Source organism: Microcebus murinus, chromosome 2 (assembly GCF_040939455.1).
Source record: "Microcebus murinus isolate Inina chromosome 2, M.murinus_Inina_mat1.0, whole genome shotgun sequence".
Classification (NCBI taxonomy): domain Eukaryota; kingdom Metazoa; phylum Chordata; class Mammalia; order Primates; family Cheirogaleidae; genus Microcebus; species Microcebus murinus.
The window spans coordinates 108,771,094-108,784,261 of record NC_134105.1 but is presented as its reverse complement, the minus strand read 5'-3'; the positions used below and the strand labels follow the sequence as shown (position 1 = coordinate 108,784,261).

At 44.9% G+C, this 13,168-nt stretch overlaps 1 protein-coding gene across 4 annotated transcripts in view; it reads left to right on the top strand.

Annotated features, from left to right (window-relative positions):
• Window positions 1–10,562, top strand: part of LOC109730183 (intelectin-1-like) — a 31,361-nt gene extending 20,799 nt beyond the window's left edge. Inside the window, exons 1-8 of one of the 4 annotated variants that reach the window (XM_076000297.1) lie at window positions 2,060–2,174; window positions 3,974–4,037; window positions 5,750–5,848; window positions 6,760–7,007; window positions 7,349–7,507; window positions 8,057–8,177; window positions 9,078–9,181; window positions 10,300–10,562. In XM_076000297.1, coding sequence (XP_075856412.1) covers window positions 2,154–2,174; window positions 3,974–4,037; window positions 5,750–5,848; window positions 6,760–7,007; window positions 7,349–7,507; window positions 8,057–8,177; window positions 9,078–9,181; window positions 10,300–10,452 — 969 coding nt within the window. In that variant the 5' untranslated portion in view covers window positions 2,060–2,153 and the 3' untranslated portion in view covers window positions 10,453–10,562. Of the gene's footprint in view, window positions 1–2,059; window positions 2,226–2,267; window positions 2,340–3,973; window positions 4,038–5,749; window positions 5,849–6,759; window positions 7,008–7,348; window positions 7,508–8,056; window positions 8,178–9,077; window positions 9,182–10,299 lie in introns of those variants that run through there. The other 3 variants (XM_076000298.1, XM_076000299.1, XM_076000294.1) reach the window with 3 other exon arrangements.
• The last annotated feature ends 2,606 nt before the right edge of the window (window positions 10,563–13,168 follow it).

Below are 13,168 nucleotides of genomic sequence, written 5' to 3'. Positions count from 1 at the left end.
GTAGGGTTACAGGCCAAAATCAGTTTCTTTCTATATAGAAGCATCAAAGCATTAGAAAATGAAATTTAAAAAGATAGCATTTATGATAACATAAAAATGTCAAATACTTAGGAATAAATACAATAAAAGATGCACATAATCCCTATGGAAAAGCTATAAGATATAATTATGAGAAAACAATGAATACCCAAATAAATGGGGAAATATGCTACAAGCAATATTTTAAAGGCATCAGTGCTTTCCAAAATGATCTATGTATTGAATATAATTCCAAGTGGTTTGTGTGTGTGTGTGTGTGTATGATTTAAATAGATTTATAAATTTTGTATAGAGGCAAAAGGCCAAGAATGACTGAGATACTCTTGAAGAAGAACAAAGTAGGAGGGTTTGGTCTACTGGATACCAAGATGTTTTATAAATCTGTAAGACTTAAAACAATGTCACACGGCACAAGGAAGAGATGATTACCATAAGGTTAGTGATTACTTTAGGGGAAAGGGAGAGGTTTGTGATGTGGATGGAACATATGGGAAGCTTCTGGGGTGCTGGCAAAGTTTTATTTATTGACCAGGATGATAATGATACAGATATTTGCCTTTTTGTAATTCATTAAACTGTATATTTAAGTCTTAAATCCTTTTCAGTATATGTGCTCATTTTTACAATGAGGCTTTCTTTGTTTTAAACAGTAAAACAAAACCAAGTGACTTGGAGATGCAGGTGCTGAGCTGCAGTGAGATGGTGGGGGAGGGGTTTCTTCCACACAGTTGTGTCTCAGTGCACCCATGGTCTGTGAGGTTTGTTTTTGTTTTATGCCTCTGGTACACTTGGAATTATTTTGACATGGACTGGCCATTGATGCTGAATCTAAATCCAGAAAATGCAATACTCTATCCCTTTGTTTTATGATCTTACAAAGGGTAGACAATTGCTTGTAATGGCGTATTGCATTTTCTGGATTCATGAACCCCCCTCCAACCCGCCGCCTGCACCTCCTAACAGTTTCCAGCTTGTCACTAGCGACGACCTAGCCTCAAACTCTGACACGCTCCCCGATACCAAATTAGGCTGCGGAGTATTGGATATACCAACTGGCTGCAATTGATATCTTCTAGCACTTCTCTCTCTTTCCTCCAGATCTTTTCACTGTCAACCCTGTAAAATTCCTTGCTGGTTCTATAGTTATCCTTTTAATTCCTCTCACGGAAGATTCACGATCAAGGAAGTAGATGTAAAACACACATAAGGCCCAGAGGGGGCAAGAGAAAGGCGGAGAGGGCAAGTGCCAGGCGTTCATACAATTGCACTGATCAATAGCAACGGGCTCTTCATTGCTTTCAGACGTGTGAACAATCCACCTCGAATGAGCACATAGAAAAGACCACGTGGGGACACAGAGAGGACATGGCGATCTGTAAGCCCAGGAGAGAGACCTCAGAAGACACCAGCCCTGCTAACATGTAGATCTTGGACTTCTAGCCTCCAAAACTGTGAGAAAGCAAATTTCTGTTGTCTAAGCCACCCAGCGTGTGGTATTTTGTTATGGCAGCCAAGCAAACTAGCACAGCACGTGATCTTCCCTGGCCAATGAGGCAAGAGGAAAAGTGTACAGGAGGTCTGTGAGCAAAGCTTGCTCTCTCTGAAAAAGGAGCCACAGAAAGAGATGATCCCTCTTCTCCCTTGTCTTGTAAGTGGTGCCAGGAACACCAATAACCATCTTGTCCTCAGACACAGGAGGAAGCCAAGGTAGAGAGGCTGAAAGAGCCTAGGTCCTTCAGACATCGGGAAGCTGCTGAGTTCCCCCAGCCCTGAGCCGGCTCTCTCTTCTGTAAGTTTTGCTCCTGCTGGAGGTTTTTCATGAGGTTTTCCTTTTTGTTTAAGTCACTTTGAGATGGGCTTTCTATTAATCAAAGTTGAAACTGTCCAAACTGATTTAGACATGAATTGAACAAATGTCAATGGCCATGGGATTTGGAGGAGATGGTTTGGAAACAGGTTCAGAAGGAAGTGGGAGGTAGAATTCCGGGACAGAATCACTGATTATGGGATGATGATGGTTAGAAGGTGGAATGTCCATGGTATTTGAATAGATTCACAATTTTGGCTATTAGATACTGTCAATTGTAGGTTGTTCCAGGACTTATGTACCACTAATGAAGAGATGCATAATGATGGTAAAGCTGATAAAATATGAAAAAAATGCATCTTAAGATCAGAAAAAGAAAGTACTAAACTAAGTATACATTTTCTTTGGAGCTTTTCTTCTTGGGTGCTATTTCATTTTGGTCTATAAATACATCTGAGTATTTTTTGTAAACCAGTACTATGAGCCTACAAAGGTAGAAACTATTAGCTTCACAAAAAAGAGATTCACAGTATTTTCCTAAGAACTGCAATATTATTAGTGCTATAATGACATTACATGGTAATATATGTCGTCACTGAGGAGGACCTGATCAATTCTATTATGGCTGAGGGAGAGTTTAAGAAGTGAAGGATGACATCAGGATGGGAATGATACAGGAGGTTTGAAACATCATTTGACTGACTCATTTGATTTAGTCTCAAATGTACTCTGTAGCAAATTTTCACTAGTTTGTGGAAAAATGGGAAAAATTAAGGACGAAGTGGTGAGTCTTTCTGTGAAACTGTGTATATTCAATCTAATGGTTTATATTTCTTGTGAAATGATCATTTTCCTATTTTGCTGATAAAAGGTCCTTTCTGTATGAAATGATGATTATTGTAGATATTTAATTTAAAATTGATTTTTGCAAGAAAGGAAGACACAAACAAAAACTCCATGGCAATTCTAGTTAGTCTCTTCATCTATTTTCCTTTTGGAAAATACAGAGGTCCCTGAAGTCACCAAATCTGGGAACAACACCAGTAGGCTAGCAGGTGACCTTTAAGATTTGTCCTTTAGAGCCTGCTAATTGCATGAGTTATCACTGTGTAAAGCACCTGCCCTCAGTCCTCACCTGCACCGGGCATCGTGCCAGGGGAGGGTGGGCTGGCGGCCTGGGCCAGGCCCCGCTGGGCTTTCTCCATAAAGGGCCCAGCGCATCACCCACATCAGGGGCCTCTGCAGAGAAAGCTCCACACAGCTGGCAGCTGACTCTGAGCTCCTGGCTGCTGTGAGGGAGGAGGCAGCTTCCTGTGCTGGAGGGAGCTCAGCTGAGATTCTCACATGTCTGTGAGTGGGTAATCCTGGTTTCATCTCAGGTCTGCTCTTGGTCCCAGAGATGTGTGGAATTGAAAGCAAAGGCAAGGGGCTTTGGGATCTTTGTAGGATCGGACAGGGGTGGGAGCAGGGATGTAGAGAAAAATGTAGTGAAGACAGTTGTTAGGGACAGGTGCAGGTGGGCCACAGTAATCCCAGGAAAAGGCAAGGAAGGCAGAAATGAGGAGGCCAATGGGCATGTAGAACCTAAGCCACATCTGCAGGAATTTGTGGTTGGGGAGTTTCCGTGTCCAGGAGCACGTGCAGAACGTAGGAGCTCATGACCCAAAGTGACCTTTTCCCCATTGACATAGTAAAAATCACACCCGCCAGCACCATGGCAGTTTACAAATGTCATGGCAACTCCTGGAAGTTACCCTGTAAGGATAACATTGGGGAGGGCCCTTAGGTCTAAGAATGCCCCTCCTCTCACAGGGAAATAATGAATATTCCACCCACCATTTAGCATATCAGAAGGCATAGCCATAAAAGCAGAAGCGTGGCAAAACCCCAGTGTCTCCTCAACTTGGGGAGACAGACCTGTTTCCCCTCAGGAAACGGACTTTTGCTTCTACTTCTATGCTGAAAAGCCTGCAATAGAAGCTGCTGTGTGGAAGTGCTAAGTGTCTGTCATGGCTCTGTGTCACCAGCCCTGCTTGTGATTTGTCCAAGGAAGGAGCCAAAGAACCAGGACAACAGCTGTGAAAAAATGGACCCTGACAAGAGTGACCTTCATCTTGTTTTCTTTAGGTTACAATGAACCAACTTGGCTTCCTGCTGTTCCTCATTGTGGCCACCAGAGGGCGGAGTGAAAGTGAGTCACCTCTCTCAGGGCTGAGGTTCCTCCACTGAGTTCTAGTGTTCAAGAGGAACAAAACCAGCTGGGTGGTTCCCAGGATGCTGGTCTCTCCTGGGCCACAGGGGATGGCTCTGAGATGCACAGAGGTTGACTTGGATGTAGGCAAAGTGCTGATTTCTGGCCTCTTGTGGGAGGAATCTGGCCTGTAGCTGTGACGGTGCTGCCCGAGGCATGTCCTGGGTCCAGCTCTGTGTCCCTGTGTGGCCCTGAAGGGGCTCTGGTGAGAATGGGGCTGCTCCCAGCCACTCCCCACATCTGTGGCCTTGGCCATGGGATTGCCATGGGAATTGCACTTTCTGCTTTTTGCCCAGAGAAAATTCTTTTCGCAGTCTTCCTTTCTTTACCAGAAGTAACAATGACATTTTAAAATGTGTATTTGTCTTCACTGTTATTTATTCCTTTTGACATAAGTAAAGGCTGTTTCTAAATATCTTCTCACTTCATCTTCCCAGAAACATCTCATTAGCTTTGTTTTAGGCATGTGGAAACTGGGGCTCAGATATGTTAAGTAAAATTCCAAGGACACTCAACTAGTAGACACTGAGTTACTTACAACTGAATACCTCTGACCTCTAAGCCTGCAGTTATTGTCATTCCTCTAGATATTTAGAATAGTTTGTGGATTCTTTAGCCTCAGTATTAGCATATAAGATTCTTCATTCTGTGTTTCTGCCAGTTTCTTCGCCATAGTCTTACCTCTGCTCCCTACCTCACATCCTGTGTTTCAGCCACATTGAGCTACTTATATTTCTTCAGCAGGCTGAATTATGCTTTTTTTCTCCTTTCCAAGCTCTGGGACATGCTATCCTCCCTGCCTTGAAGTCTCTTTTTCTTCCTACTGATGAATCATGTTTATTCTCTCAGTGCAAACTAAGGAGGACACCTGTCCCTAAGACATGAGACAATCCTTGCCTTGCCCCCTTGTACTCCCAAACAGCTGCCCTTTCTCCAGTCTGTCCTTTCCATTCTGCATTCTCCCCTCAGCGTCTTTCTTTTGCTCTCCTGAGCCTGTCTATCTGTTTTTGTTTTGTTTTTTTTTTGAGACACGATCTTGCTCTGTCACCCAAGCTAGAATGCAGTGCCATCATCCAGGCTCACTGCAACCTTATACTGCCAGGCTCCAGTGATCTTCGTGCCTCAGCATCTTAGGTAGGTGAGACTCCAGGTGTGCACCACCATACCTCGCTGATTTTTCTACTTTTTTATAGAGAGAGGGTCTCATTCTTGCTCAGGCTGGTGTTGAATGCCTAGCCTCAATTGATACTCGAACTTCAGCCTCCCAGAGTGGTAGGATTAAAGTTGTGAGCCTTTGCACCTGACCTTGTCTGTCTTTATTATTCATTCTTCTCAATATAATTTTTTTGTTGACCTATCAAAAACTCCCTCTCAGGGCAAGCTCTTGGGGGAATGTTGAATTTGTTTGACTGCCCAGTGCTTAGGGCAGGGCCGGACACGGGGTGAGGTCATGTGGAGGGAGGCATGCATGAAGCCTGTGCTGGGTGTTGGGTCCAATGGGCTGAATGAATATGACACTGGGTATCTCTGGGCCTTACCACCCTGGTAGTGAGGCTCTGCTACCAAGAGGGGGAATTATTTGGGACTAGTGACAAGAGACGATGGGTTTTCAGACAAATCAGAAGTGAGAATAAAACTCTGATTTTCTCTAGAGGCTAATACTTCCTTTGAGCATGAGTCCAGCTCTTCTGCGTCCTCATCTCTGCTCAGAAGCTGCAAGGAAATCAAAGCCGAGAACCCCAGCACAGGTGGTGAGTGATGAGACATTTAAACAGAGCCCGCTCAGGGCAATCAGAGTTTTGTCCTCTAGGAGGTTTTTCTTTTTGAAGCTAAGAAAAACTTGTAGTAAAAAATATATATATATATATATATATTGCATATTGGGTAAAATTTGCCACTTTAATTTTAAACGTAAAATTTATGGGCAGTAATTACCTGTACAAGCTTGTGCAACCATCACCACTATCCATCTCTGCAATTGTTTATCACCTCTGTACCCACTCAGCAACAACTCCACATTGTCCTCTCCCCCAGCCCCTGGTAGCTGCTATTCTGCGTTCTGTCTCTATGGATTTGGCTTTTCCAGTTACCTCATATAAGTAGAGTCATGTGATATTTGTCTCTTTGTGTCTGGCTTATTTCACTCAGCAAAGGTTTTCAAGATCTATCCATGTTGTAGCATGGATATGTCATTGCTTTTTATCCACTGTGTCTATATACATGTAAGCAAACACACACACACACATATATACACCCTGCATTTTGTTTGTTCATATGTTGATAAATATTCAGGTTGTTTCTCCCTTTGATTCTTGTCACTCATGCTGCAATGAACACTGCTGCACTAGCATCTGCTTGAGTCCCTTTCCCCAATTCTTTTGCATATAAACCTAGCAGTGGAGTTGCAGAGTCATAAACATTCTATGTTTAACCTGAGAGGAATGACACTGGCCACTGGGAGTTTTGTTGACTCTGTGTTCTGCCTCAGTCTCAGGAAGGTGATCTTCTGAGCTCTGGGAGATTCCAGGCCCCCCGGGAACACTTAGTGGCAGGACCCAGGGAGGAGGCTTTAGGCCGTGTGTCTGGTTCCTCGGGCCTCTGTGGTCGTGGGGCTGAGATGGCCGTGAGCTCTCAGACAGGCTCTGGCTGGTTCTGTCTGCAGATGGCGTGTATTTCCTCCGCACCGAGGATGGTGTCGTCTACCAGACCTTCTGTGACATGACCACAAAGGGTGGCGGCTGGACCCTGGTGGCCAGCGTGCACGAGAACAACATGTATGGGAAGTGCACGGTGGGCGATCGCTGGTCCAGTCAGCAGGGCAACAGAGAAGACTACCCAGAGGGGGACAACAACTGGGCCAACTACAACACCTTTGGGTCTGCAGAGGCGGCCACGAGTGACGACTACAAGGTTGGTGGCACTTCCCACGCACTGGGAAAGGGTGAGGAGTGAGTGTGTGTGGCCACAGCATGCAGGAGGGAGGGTGGAAAGGTGGGAACATGGAAACAAGGCTGGAGAAGAGGAAGGAAATACTTATACATCTTGAATCCCTATTTCCTCCCCACAAGGCAGTTAGGGACGTGGGTGGTGGGGAGTCCTCACCTGCTGGTAGTGGGCGTATCTCAGCACAGGCGACCACCTGCCCCACCCCCAGAGCCCAGGGCTGTCAGCTCAGCTGAGTGCTGCACGTGTGGGCCTTTATCTCGTGGGACCCCCTGGCCCCGTGAGGCTCAGTGTGTGTTGCTGTGCAGAACCCTGGCTACTACGACATCCAGGCCCAGGACTTGAGCATCTGGCATGTGCCCAACAAGTCCCCCTTGAAACACTGGAGTAACAGCTCCCTGCTGAGGTACCACACTGAAAGTGGCTTCTTCCCCCGACTGGGACATAATCTGTTTGGCCTCTACCAGGTACACAGGGTGACTGGCCGGGGCTGGTTTTATGGGTTTGTGGGGAATCAAGTGTCTGAGGTTGGGCATGAGTCGTCATCAGTGGGACCATCTCCCATGTTATGGTGTCCTTGATTCCTGGTGGCTTCTGTCCTGCTTCTCTCAGGACTTCTGAGCCAGGCAAGAGAAAAAACCTAAGGCAGATGATATTTGGGTCAGAAGGCAGTGGGAAGAGAGAGAGAGAGAGAGAGAGAGAGAGAGAGAGAGAGAGAGAGAGAGAGAGAGAGAGAGAAAGAGAGAGAAAGAGAGAGAGAAAGAGAGAGAAAGAGAGAGAGAGAGAGAGAGAGAGAGATAGATTGTGAGGAGAATGACATGGTCTGGCCTGTTGGAAGCACAGCTTCCGAGTGATAAGCAGCAAGAAAAGGGAAAGACTCTTCTGAATGACTCTGAGATAATCTCAGTTACTTAGAAGGCATTGTTTGCCCTCAGCGAATGGCAGCATCCTGGGAGGGAATGCTTGGTAAGGACAAAGCTACTGTGCCTCCTCAGTAACTTTTTTGTTCTTCACAGCGATACCCTGTGAAATATGGAGAAGGAACATGTTTGAGGGACAACGGCCCGGCTTTCCCTGTGGTCTATGATTTTGGGAATGAGCAGAAAACGGCATCTTATTACTCTCCTCTTGGCCAGAGTGAGTCTTTAATGCTCCTCTGAACTCTTGGTAGGAAGAGTTTCAGTTTTGATTGGATTCATTCAGTTGGGACAGGTAGCGGTTATTAATCAGTTACCACGGCCCGGTTCTCTTCTAGGGATGTGACCCGTGTAGTTAGTTCCATTCGGTCTGCTAGACGGCCTCACCCGGGCTGAGCTGTCATCAACCTCATTGCAGGAAACAGACGCACTGAGAGGTTGGGGAACTTGCTGAGATCACAGGGCACGTACACAGGGGAGCTCGCATCTGCACTGAGGAAATTTGGCTCCAGACTCTTTACTCATGACAACCCCACTGTCAGCCCCTCAGGAACTTGTTGGGACCAGGCCAGGTTCATGTACACAGGGCAGGACAACGAACAAAACGGGGAGGACTTTTTTCTTTTTTCATTTGTGAGGAGTAACCGTTAGTTTATTTTGTGTGAATCTAAAGTTGGCGGTATAGTATCTTTCACAGAGGCTGAGCCTGTGCTATAAAGTTTAAAGCTGTTATCATTGACATTTGGGATTTTAAAATAAAAAAGAGTAAGAAAAATGTGACAAATAACAGAGTGAATCTGCCTCCTAACGGCTGCAACCCTGCACTTGGAAGTGTTCAGTGTGATCATCCTGCATAGCTGAATTTCTCTTCACAAGCCTCAGGCAGACGAGAAGCCCTCCCTGAGGACCAGCTCCTGGTCCCTGGGCTGGGAAGATGTCCCTGATGGGACGTTTGGGGCCAGGATGCACCATCGTTGCCCTCATAGGAGCTGAGCTCCAGCAGTGTGGCTGGAGAGTTGGGCTGTAGCCTGAGCTTCAGCATAGAGAATCTCTGGGCTGGAGTAAAGAAGGCTATTTCTAGCATCTTCCTTGAATGCTGTTTCCTGTCTCTTGTTTTCAGGGGAATTCACTGTGGGATTTGTCCAGTTCAGGGTATTCAATGTCGACACAGCAGCCAATGCCTTGTGTGCTGGAATGAAGGTCACTGGATGTCACCCTCAGCATGTGAGTCTTTGTGGGGACCAAAGGGGCTGTAAGGCTGAGTTTGTCACTGTGCGTTGGTATGTGTGTTGGGTGCGGTATGAGTGTGGTGTGAGTGTGTATGTGTGTGGGAGTGTGACTTTCTCTTGGTCATTGTTGGGTTTCAGGGGCAGAGCTGCGGGACGCTTTGACCAGGTACAGACATCCCGTACCTCTGAGGACTGAAATCAAGGGCAGAGGCTTCACAAGAGCCGCTGCTGGATGCTCAGCCATGGGATAAAGCACTCAGTCTCTTGCAGCTGGGGTGAGGCTTCCATGCGGGAACATTCTGTGGAAGCCTTTGAAGCCGAGATTCCTTGCCCTTCTTCATCTGCGGTTTAGCTTTCAGAGAAAACAGGTCCTGCCCAACCCTGGCCTGGGCTTGCATAGCTACACAGTGTGTTGGGAGTTTCCAGGAAGGTCCTGGAATCACCTTCTAGAAACCTCATTGAGGCTACCCCACCATGTGCCTGCGAGTATGAACAATCCATATTGATGATTTCTAAAGTGTTTACATTGAATACCGGTTGAATACAGAAGATGGGAAGAGAAAAAGACCAGAACAACATCATGGTTTTCGTTTGGTTGAATGAGTGTCATTTACTAAGTCAGAATGTCTGGATGGTGAGCAGTTTGTGGTCCATTAGGAATATTTAACTGTGTTTTAGTCATATGAGCTTGAGATTCTTGTGTAGACGAACGGGTTGGATTTCAAACTCTTCCCCACAAGGAATATCTGCACAGGAAATAGAAATTTGCCTGTCATAGTGAATTGTTAGTAACTGAAGCCAATGTGGTCATGCAATCTATAAGGGACAGGGAGAGGTGTCCTGTAGTGAGAAGAAACACTTAAGGAATTCATGAAGGAAGAGTCCCACCAGGGAATCCTGGAATGAGTGTTCAGAAAAGTTGGAGGACAATAAGGAGCAGACAATGAGGTCACTAAAGCTAAAGTTATAGAGGTTTTCATGGGAGGAAAAGATCAACGCTGCCAATGGTGAGTCTCTTGAGGACCAAAGACTGACCTGGACTTGGCCGTTAGGCTGTCAGTGGCCTCACCAGCAGATCTCTCATCTCTGTCTCTTCCTCTCCCTCTTTCCCAGCACTGCATCGGCGGAGGAGGGTTCTTCCCAGAGGGCAATCCCCGCCAGTGTGGGGATTTCTCTGCCTTTGATTGGAATGGATATGGAACTCACTTTGGTTACAGCAACAGCCGGGAGATAACTGAGGCAGCTGTGCTCCTATTCTACCGTTGAGAGGGGTGTGAGACCTCCTGTCCCAACCGTGGGATCCCAAGGATGGAGAACAACTCATCAATTGGGTTGTTAATGGCAGAGGAAAAGAGAATAAATCATATTGCTTCAAAGCTTGGTGTGTCCTTGAATTATTTTCCTGCAGGGAGTGAAACACTCCCGCAGATTTCAAAGAATGTCTATGGCTCTGGTTGGTTCTACGTCAACCACTTTTTTATTGGAATGTCAGGGCTTGGGAATCTTGATAGAGAAACATGCTCTCTGCACCTCCTTGTAGGTACCCCTTAAAATAGCCAGAGGAATAATGGGCAGGAGGAAGCATTTTATCCCAACCCTTCCTAAGGCACATGGACTGAATAATTACATCCTCAAGCTGACGGTCCTAAAGAAGAAAAGAGTTCATCTGTGGGAGTGCACCAAAAAGGAACAAGATGCACCCAATATCCCTATGTGGTATACTGTAGCCTTAGTGGTTGAGGCATTGCCTGTAGGGAAGCTCGGGTCTGGCAGCCTGTGATGAATGATAGTGTCTCCTTTTGGGTGATGCCTTCACTGTACCAGGGTTCTCATGCTTAGGTGCTTATTCAAAGGAACCAAGTGACCAAATCATCATCAATGTGTTATTGGTGCAAATTGGATGGGGATGACATTAGTTTTGAGCAATGACTAAATACTAGACATGTGTTTCCTCTAGAATGCAAATCTGTTTATAACAAGCCCTTCCAATCTTCCCCTCCTCCAGTGTCAATTACTTCTCATTAGCTAAAATGTGAAGTTCAAAGTTCTTAGCCCTTAGGGAAATTAGAAGAAGAGGAAGCAGAGGAGGGGAAGAGGAAGGGAAAGAGGAAGCAGAAGAAGTTTGCCTTTAAAATGTTTGGGAGGATTCTCTCTGTTTAAACCAGAATTATTGGGACCTGGGTTAAAAATTGTCATTATTCTCTCTGTAGTATTTTACTTTCTTTCTGCTGCCTGATCTTTCCTGCCTTCTCTTACTCCTTGTGCAAATTCTCTGTTCTAAAACACAGATGTCTCTGCCCGTCATCACTCCCAGCTGCCCTTCCTCCAACTAGAGCAGACAATAAGAAACCTATGTTTTCACCTCTCACCAGTGTTCCCCTGTGGGTGACTCACCTGGTGTGTGGCCAGACAGTGTGGCCCGGGAGCGCACAGAACAGTGGTAGGACAGTCAAGTCAACATGTTTTCTCTTTCACATATTCTTTTTTTCAGTCATTCCAATGAAAATTACTGAATGTGTACTATCTCCTGGGTAAAGTTCTGGGACTATAGTGATAGAGAAGACAGGTGAACACAATTCTAAATCTGCAGGTGGCAGAACCCATGGGTCCCCTTGGTGGGGGTAGGGGGAAGACCTCACAGGAGAGCCTCCCAGGGATCTGTGGGAGCACAGAGGAGCAGCCCTGAATCCAGAAACAAATGTTAGGGAGGACTTCTCTGAGAAGGCGACATTACCTTCATTCTCCTTTCCACCCTGGAGTGACCACAGATATCTCTGAGCTGGGAAAGTTTTCACCTGTCATTATATTCATCATGCTCCACATCTGTGAAGTTGTTCAAGGTCCAAGCTCTGGAATCAAGTGGAGTTAGCACAAATCCTGGCTCCCTATATTCACCTGACTCTTGAAAGGATTTTTATGTATCAGTGTCTCAGGCTTTTTTCTCTGTTAAAACAGATGATAGCAGTATAGTAGTAAAGTTTTCACGTGTGGTTTTCATGTCACATGTGGTTTTCATAAAAATTAAATGGAATAACTTGTACAGCCCGCAAAAGAGTGCCTGGCTTCTAGTAACTGCTTGATGTATGTTACTTCATATTATATTGAATTTTTTGAAGGTTTTTGGAAGTCTATTTCAATTTAATTTCACTCACTCATGAAAAAGAAATTCAGGACACAGTTGTTCAAGAATCATTGTGCCATCATTTTTGTAAATCTGAGGCAGATGTGAAGAAAATTAAGAGGTGTTTCCTGAGTCACAGAGTGAAGTGGTAGGGAGGGAAAAATCAGAGATATGGCAAGGATAGTCATACATGTAAGCAATTTATTAAAACATTGTGAATTTATCTTGTTTTTCTCTATAGAAATAGCAAACAATTTTTTTTTTTATTGTTCTAGGTGTTTTATCTTCTTCTGTCACTTGGGTTGACTCCAGATCTTTGCAATAGTGAATTGTGTTGCAATAAACATTTGAGTATAGGTGTATTTTGATAAAATCACTTCTTTTCCTTTGTTACCCAGCTACCCCGTATGGGGATTGATGGGTCAAATTGTAGGCCTACCTTTAGTTCTTTAAGAAATTTCCATAGTGTTTTCCATAGGAGTTGTACTAATTTGGACTCCCACCAACTCTACATTAATGTTCCTTTCTTGTGCATGCATGCCAGCATCTATGTTTTTGGACTGTTTAATAAATTGCATTCTAAGATGAATAAGCTGATATGTCATTGTGTCTTTAATTTGCATTTCCCTGATGATTACGGATGTTGAATTTTTTTTCATATGTTTGTTTGCCATTTGTTTATCTTCTTTTGAAAAACTTCTGTTCACATCTTTTGCCCACTTTTTTTTTGCTCTTTTTTATTATTATTATTATTATTATTTATTTTGGCATATTATGGGGGTACAGATTTTAAGGTTTCAATAAATGCCCATTTCCCCCCCTCCCCCCAAAAGTCTGAGTCTCCATCATGACCATCCCCCA